Source organism: Myotis brandtii, unplaced genomic scaffold (genome assembly GCF_000412655.1).
Source record: "Myotis brandtii unplaced genomic scaffold, ASM41265v1 scaffold157, whole genome shotgun sequence".
NCBI classification, from domain to species: Eukaryota; Metazoa; Chordata; class Mammalia; order Chiroptera; family Vespertilionidae; genus Myotis; species Myotis brandtii.
Genome location: NW_005355708.1, coordinates 5,005,217 through 5,012,880, shown reverse-complemented (window position 1 = coordinate 5,012,880; position 7,664 = coordinate 5,005,217). Strand labels below are relative to the sequence as shown.

At 62.1% G+C, this 7,664-nt stretch overlaps 2 protein-coding genes across 3 annotated transcripts in view; both read left to right on the top strand.

Moving 5' to 3' along the window:
• The window catches only part of STARD3 (StAR-related lipid transfer (START) domain containing 3), a 23,595-nt gene extending 20,037 nt beyond the window's left edge, over positions 1-3,558 (top strand). For both annotated transcript variants that reach the window (XM_005861891.2, XM_005861893.2), the window contains exons 11-16: positions 433-495; positions 653-748; positions 1,012-1,091; positions 1,183-1,287; positions 2,346-2,439; positions 2,875-3,558. In XM_005861891.2, coding sequence (XP_005861953.1) covers positions 433-495; positions 653-748; positions 1,012-1,091; positions 1,183-1,287; positions 2,346-2,439; positions 2,875-2,979 — 543 coding nt within the window. In that variant the 3' untranslated portion in view covers positions 2,980-3,558. The remainder of the gene's footprint in view (positions 1-432; positions 496-652; positions 749-1,011; positions 1,092-1,182; positions 1,288-2,345; positions 2,440-2,874) is intronic.
• Positions 3,559-5,574: 2,016 nt separating this feature from the next.
• TCAP (titin-cap) lies at positions 5,575-6,894 on the top strand. The gene is made up of 2 exons (XM_005861894.2): positions 5,575-5,894; positions 6,064-6,894. The coding sequence occupies exons 1-2, from the start codon at positions 5,785-5,787 to the stop codon at positions 6,455-6,457; spliced, it is 504 nt and encodes a 167-aa protein (XP_005861956.1). The 5' UTR covers positions 5,575-5,784; the 3' UTR covers positions 6,458-6,894.
• The last annotated feature ends 770 nt before the right edge of the window (positions 6,895-7,664 follow it).

The following is a 7,664-nucleotide window of genomic DNA, read 5'->3' as shown; positions in this document are numbered from 1 at the left end:
ACCTCCCCACCCCCATCCTCATCTCCCTGGGCTCAGCTTTGAAGGGGAAGCCAGGCTTGTGTCTGGTATTTTAACAATCAAACAATATTACCTAAAAAGATGGCGGAGAGCTTGGAACACGGGAAACATCCCCGTCCCTGTCTCTGGCCAGGGCCTCTGGCAGCCCTTAAGGGCCTGGAGACACGGTTCTTCGTGGTCACGGCCACAGCTCTGCTCCTGTCTTTTGACTTGATATCAACAGCTTTTCCCTCCTTGTTGCTGGACATTGTCAGAACCACTGTTTTTCTAACGGCTGCTCGAGGATCCCCAGACTCCTGGAGTTTTCTGCCCTGAGCTGTTAAGAACCTCAAATACCTGTCACCCATTCCTGAGCCACCCCCCATGCCCTCCCAGCCTGCCCACCTCCCTGCCCCCCTTCTGTCCCTCCCACAGGAATACGGGGACACTGTGTACACCATCGAGATTCCCTTTCATGGCAAGACGTTCATCCTGAAGGTGAGTGAGGGAATTGGGTGTTCTGGCGGGTCCTGAGCCTCTGGGACTCCAGGTCGGGGCTGAGGGGCCCGCTGGCAGACTTCTCACCACCAAGAGGGAAGGGCTGGGGTGCCCGAGCACAGCTGGCACCACCCAGCCCTCTGCCCGCCCTGCCCAGACCTTCCTGCCCTGCCCTGCGGAGCTGGTGTACCAGGAGGTGATCCTGCAGCCCGAGAGGATGGTGCTGTGGAACAAGACGGTGACCGCCTGCCAGGTGAGCGGGTCGGGGCAGAGGCCAAGGACATGGCAGCTCAGGGCACTGCATGGCCAGCTACCCCAGGCGCCCCGAGTCATGCCATTGAACTGCTCTGTGCCTCAGGTTCCCCTTCTGTGAAATGGGGGTGATGGCAACAGTGTTTCCCGGAGAGGGTTGGGAAAGTGGACGGCGCCTGGCCCAGGCCCCAGGCATGGGAATGGCGCAGGCGGGGCTGGAGTCTCCTGGGCTGGGCCGCACCTCATGTCCCCCAACACCCACAGATCCTGCATCGGGTGGAAGACAACACCCTCGTTTCCTATGACGTGTCCGCAGGGGCCGCGGGCGGGGTGGTCTCCCCTAGGTGAGTAGCCACCACGGCCCTCCTGTCAGGCAGGCCTCCTGCCCCTGCATGTTGGGCGTGGCACCCCCTGACCTAACCCTCCCTCCCCCAGGGACTTTGTGAATGTCCGACGCATAGAGCGGCGCAGAGACAAATACCTGTCTTCAGGCATCGCCACCACCCACTGCGCCAAGCCCCCCACCCACAAATACGTCAGGTGAGCCTTGCCCTGCCCAGGGTCATCCCAGCCAGCCTCTCCCAGGCCGCTGTGAGGACAGGCGGGGACAGAGTGTACAGCTGGGGACTCTCTCCTGCTGAGGTCACCTTTCTGTCCCCCGTCCCACTGGGCTTTGTCCTCCCCAGCCCCTAATCCGGCTAATCCGCTGCCCTGTGTGCTGGAGGCTGGGGGAGTAATGTCTGGACCACGCCACCCACTCTGGGCAGCTCCAGGGCTAGACTGGGATAGGGCCTGCCCCGGGCCGCCCGAGCAGGAGATTCGAGTCCCCTTTCCCCGTCCTCGCCCTGTCCGATACCTTGCCTTTCTCCTGAGCGCTCGGAAGTCCACCAGAGGAAGAGGAGTGGCGCGGTGCCTGCGGCCTGTTCCAGGCGTCCCGCGGTTCTCCGTCTGTCTAATCCTAGACTCCAGAGCCTCAGGCGGCCTCTGCCCAGATCCCTCCTTCCCCTTCCTTCCTGGGCTCGCAGAGAGCGCGGTTGTTTGGGTATCAGACTGTGGCTCTGGTCTCAGCACGACCTGGACTTGCTGGGTGACAGGCAGGCTTGTTTCCTCTTGGGGCGCCAACGTCCTTATCTATGGAGTGGGCTTAAGCGTGCTCAGTGGAGCTGTGGGCAGATTAAATGGGGTGAGATGTGAATACAGCCCAGGCCCTGACCATCTCCTGAGAGGGCACCTCCTCCTGGAAGCCACCAGCACCCCTCTGCTCCCTGAATTGGGCAGGAATGAGAAGTGCCCGCCCGGCCACCCCTCACAGCTAGAGCTGACCTAGAATGACTGGACAGTGGTGAGGGCTGGGCGGGTGGGGAGCGCCGGGTGTGCAGACCTGGCAGCTACGGTAGGAGCATCCCAAGGGGGTGGGGATGGGAAGCCGTGGGCTCTGGGCACCTGCTCTGGCCCTGCTCCCGCAGGGTAGCAGTTGCTGGACCAGCAGATCCCTTCCCTCTTCCGCCCACCTCCAAGGTGGGCCAGGAATGGAGGGGGCGAGCCAGGGGCCTGGCCTGGCCTGGCTCCAGAGTCCCCAGTGGTGCCTCTCCCTTCAGGGGCGAGAATGGTCCTGGCGGCTTCATCGTGCTCAAGTCGGCTAGCAACCCCCGCGTCTGCACCTTCATCTGGATCCTTAACACAGATCTCAAGGTGAGGGGCTGGGGCTGCAGGCAGGGTCCGTGCCGTGGAGGCTCGGCTGTGTGATCTCGGGGCTCCCTGCCCCCTCGGGCCTCCCCTCCTCTCCACCTCCTTTCTTACTCTTAGATTGGGGTACAGAGCCCCAAATCTTGCTGCCCTCGTAGCCGGAGGGCCTGTGCCTCTCGTTTCTTACCTCTGGCTCCTGAGGCCCTGAGGAGGGGTGGCTGGCTGCCAGCCTAGCCCCTCCCAGGTCTGTTTGGCTGGCTGGTGCCAAGACCTGGGCACAGGATGTTCTTCCTGCCAAGGGTGAGGGGGCGAGGGTGGCCCCGGTGGCATTCCAGAGCTGCACCTGCATTCTGGCCCAGAGCACTCCCTGCTGGTGCCCTCATTTCGGGAGGAGCCCTGCTGAGAGCTAATCCCCACCCTCCCTTCCCCTCCCCTCCCCAGGGCCGCCTGCCCCGGTACCTCATCCACCAGAGCCTCGCGGCCACCATGTTTGAATTTGCCTTTCACCTGCGGCAGCGCGTTGGAGAGCTGGGGGCCCGGGCGTAACGGGGCCCCCTCGCCACCCTGCGGGCCAGGGTTCAGTCGCTACAGCCTCCAGAGCCAGAGAGGGGGCCGGCGGGGCTGCCCACAGAGGACCTGGCTCAGGAGGACGAAGCAGTTCCCTCCCATGGTACCCCCCTGACCCCAAGCTGCCAGGCTTCGCTGTGCCTGAGCCACGGCCGGGAGCAGGGTGTGGGGTCAGCACCTAGACTCCGGGCTCTGCCACCAGGGCAAGTGGAGTCTGTCCTGCTGATGTTTACATGGCGCCCCGCCCAGCCCAGGGCAGGGTCTGGAGTGGGAGCCTCAGACTCGGTGGGTGAGGGCCAGGGCCCTGGGCAGGATGGAGCCAGAGCGGCCTTGTCACCGGGTTCCGGTGCAGGAGCCCCTTCTGCCTGCTCTCATCACGGTTTGGGGATCGTTTAAAGGGTCTGGACCTCTTTCCACATGTACTTGTGGGGGAGTGGGCGGCAGGTGGGGATGGTGGGTGCTGTCAGTGAACCCCTGCCTCTCCCAGGGTCTCTCCCTCCGCCCAGGGCCTCCTTGGGGACCTTTGTATTTTGAGCCAATTAAAGATATGAACTCACAGGCCGGTTGAGTGTCAGCCTATGAACCAGGAGGTCACGGTTCAATTCCCGTCAGGGCACATGCCCTGGTTGCGAGCTCAGTCCCCAGTGTGGGGCGTGCTTGAGGCAGCCAATCAATGATTCTCATCATTGATGTTTCAATCTCTCCTTCTCCCTTCCTCTCTGAAATCAATAAAAATATATATTTAAAAAAATACGCCCTAACTGGTTTGGCTCAGTGGATAGAACGTCGGCCTGCTGACTGAAAGGTCCCAGGTTCGATTCCAGTCAAGGGCATGTACCTTGGTTGCAGGCACATCCAGTGGGAGGCGTGCAGGAGGCAGCTGATTGATGTTTCTCTCTCATCAATGTTTCTAACTCTCTATCCCTCTCCCTTCCTCTCTGTTAAATATCAATAAAAAATATATATATTTAAAAAATAATAATAAAAATAAAATAAAACTATGAACTCAAAAGAGAAAAAAGCAAGCCCTCCAGCTGGCCACTTGAGGGAAGGGAGGGTAGCACTGCAGAGGGGGAAGGAGCGAGCCACCACCGTGCCAGATACATGGCACATTCTCTCACCCCCTGGAGCCAGAGGGACTCAGTGCCTGGACTCCTCCCCCTCCCTCCCCTCCCCGCCACATACGCACACACTTTCCTGAATGGCTCAACTGGGCAGATGACGGGGCAGAGAAAAATGCCCCACCCACCCCTGTCAGGCTTCCTGTGAGGAAGGTCAAGTTAAGGTCTCCAGTCCAGGATTGGGGAGGAGGTAGGAGAGACCCAGCAGACCCATAGCAGGCCCTGGCTGTTTCTGGGGTCCCATGACCAGCAGGGGCCTGGAGGAGGGGTCTGGGCTTCCTGGTCACTGAGGCACCTCTGGGATCTCTGCTCCATCTGTACGTACCCCCTGGGCCCGGCCACACTCACAAGAGTCAGATCCCAGGCAAGGGCCAGGGTGCTGCCCTCCTCCCTCCCTGCCTGCAGGCTCCCAGAGGAGCCCATCTCGGTCCTGGCTGTGTGTGACCCTGGGCAGATCTGCGTCAGGGCCTCCGTTTCCTACTTTGTAAGCAGGAGACGCACTATCATGTCAGGGCTATCATCAGATTAAAGTACCAAGCGCAGGGATAGTGCCTCAGCCATCGAGTACGCGGTCCTGCCCCAGGTGGTGCCAGCCGTCCCCTCAGGTCCGCATCTCGGCTCCTGTCACCGCCTCTTCCGGTGCTTTGTCCACATTCCTCCTCCCCCTCCTACCCCCCACCCCGCCCCTGCCCACCACCTTGTGTGCCAGCTCACAGCCCAGCAGCCATCCTGCCATCCTGCTCCCCGTGACGAGACTGAGGCCCAGGCCCTGCCCAGGTGACACATTGGAGCTGGCAGGCCCCAGAGCTCTGGTCAGGCTGTTGTAACCAGAAGGTGAGGGGAAATGAAGCCCAGAAAGGGGCAGGGACTGCCCCATTGTCACCCCGTTAATGGCTGATTTGGGGTAGAGCCAGGTCTGCTGACTGCCACTCACCCTGTTTTACCCACCGGGGGGGTCTTGGGAATAGAGCTGGGGGCCACTCCCACACCTTGCTCCACCCTGACTGGCTGGATTTGGGAGACCCCTTCTCTGATCACTGGCCGCTGGGGAGGAAAAGGTTCCTGCCCAGGCTCCAGGTGGGGAGTGAGCAGCCAGGATCCCTGCCGCCGGGGTGGTGCTGACAGTCCAGAACGGGCCTCTCCATGCCGACACCTGAGGATGTGGTTGCACTGTCCCTGTGGAGGGCACAGTCGGGGATGTGCCCTCAAACCCAGGCAGAGGAGAGCAATGGGCTGGGGACCTGACGGCCTGGTACGGAGTCCAGAGGGGCCTCAGTTCCTGCACTCTCCTGCTGTTTACAGACAAGCCTCTGTCCTCCTGGTGAGGGGGAAGGGGTGGGGCCGAGAGCAGGTGCCAAGGTGGCATGAGGCTGGGCATGTGCCTGGTCTCAGACAGTGTCCAAGGAGTGTCAGAAACCAGGAGGTGTCGCAGGGAAGACCCCTGCCCCCACCGGGGTATCTTGATCTCTTCAGAAGCTGACCTCTGACCTGGGGCCAGCCAAAAGTCCAGGCACCCCACCCCCCAGCCTGGGCCCAATGTCCCCCATCAGAGTCTTGGCTCTTCTTATGGCATCTGACACCAGAGGGGCTGAAAATAGCCCTGGAGGAGGGGAGGAGGGACTATTTAAAGGACCTGGAAGGAGCAGAGGGAGTGAGGCTGATCATGGCCACTTCTGAGCTGAGCTGCCAGGTGTCTGAGCAGAACCGTGAGCGCCGGGAGGCCTTCTGGGCTGAATGGAAGGATCTGACACTGTCCACGCGGCCTGAGGAGGGGTGAGTGCTGGCCAGCTGGGGGTCCCTCCTCTCCTCCCCAGCCTTAGGAAGCCCGAGCACAAAGTTTCTCGGGGTGGGGTCACCCCTCCTGCACCCACCGGGTCCCCTGCCCAGCCAGTAAGTGGAAGGCAACACTCAGGAGCTCAGCGCCCCTCCCCTCTCCCCCCAGGTGCTCCCTGCATGAGGAGGATGCCCGGCGGCATGAGACCTACCACCGGCAGGGCCAGTGCCAGGCGCTGGTGCAGCAGTCCCCCTGGCTGGTGATGCGCATGGGCATCCTGGGCCAAGGGCTGCAGGAGTACCTGCTGCCTTACCAGCGGGTGCTGCCGCTGCCCATCTTCACCCCCACCAAGGTGGGCGCCGCCAAGGAGGAGCGCGAGGATACCCCCATCCAGCTGCGGGAGCTGCTGGCACTGGAGACAGCCCTGAGTGGCCAGTGCACGGAGCGGCAGGACATGGCGGAGATCACCAAGCAGTTGCCCCCTGTGGTGCCTGTCAGCAAGCCAGGCACCCTTCGTCGCTCTCTGTCCCGCTCCATGTCCCAGGACGCACAGAGAGGCTGAGAGGGACTGTGTCTCCCTCTTCACTGGGCTGGGCCCTTCCTGGCTAGGACCATGGAGGGGAGCTGCTGGCCTTGGATGCTTTGTAGTTTGCCCAAAGTTGGGGGCTAGGAGAGGAGGGAGCCAGAGGCCAGGATGCCTGGTTCCCCTGAGTTCCCAAAGGGAGGGGAGCAAGGACAGTGGGCACGAAGTGTGGAGAGCTGGGGCCAGCACCGCTGAACAGCCCCAGCCCAGGAGAAGGGACAAAAGATGCTGAGGAGGGAAAGAGGTGCCTGAGAGGGGCGGCCCAGCTTCAGAGGACAAGGGAGAGTGTACGGAGATGGGAAATGCCCGGGAAAGGCTTGGAGAAGACCAGAGGGAGGGGGATGTGAAGAGGGCAGAGGCGGGTGCAGCCCCCAGCACCCTCTGTTAGCGCTGCAATAAATGCTCAATCGTGTTCCAGTTTCATGTCTTTCCTTGTGGTTGTGGGGGCCACCCATTGGTGTCACACACACCTACACCCCCCCCTCCCCCATGCTCACTGCTGGGAACAGGTCCTGCATCAGAGCTAAATATGGCAGAGCTAGTGGATACGCCCATGTTTGGGGGGTGGGGTAGAGCTGTAAACAGGGGGCCGTCTGTCCAGTCCCCCTCTGGTACGCTGACTTCTGTGCAGTCTGGCCTCCATGTCCAGTCCCCTGGCTCAGGGCAGTGCCCAGGAGGCCAGCTGGCATGCAGGGCTTGTTTGATCTCTTGGAGAATATGGAGGGAGCTGGCACTAGGACTGTCCTTGGCTGTGTCTCCGTGTGTGGATGGGGTCAGTGACCCCGAGGCTGACCTGCCTCAGCTCTGAATCCAGACAAGCAATCCTTGGCTGGGGCCAGGCGCTCCCCGCTCCCTCTCTGGGAGCCCAGGGTGGGGCGCTGGGGGTGGGGTGGGCGTAGGTTCCTGTCTGTGCCCCCTGCAGCTGTTGTGGTGACTCCTGTTCCAACCTGGCTGCCCGCAAGGAGCAGGCCAGGGGCTGGTAGCCTGCCCAGGGCAGGGGGCACTGGGCTGACCCCCGGGGGTCCCACGCCAGGAAAACCACCCACTTCCTGTTGGGAGGTTAAGGGGAGACCCTGGCATCTTGGCAGCCTAGCCCCGTCCCCGGAGGGGGCTGGAGGGGGCTGGGGAGGGAGAGGGGGCAGCAAACCAAGACCAGCGGGATCCCAGATCCCTGGGCCCAGAGGCT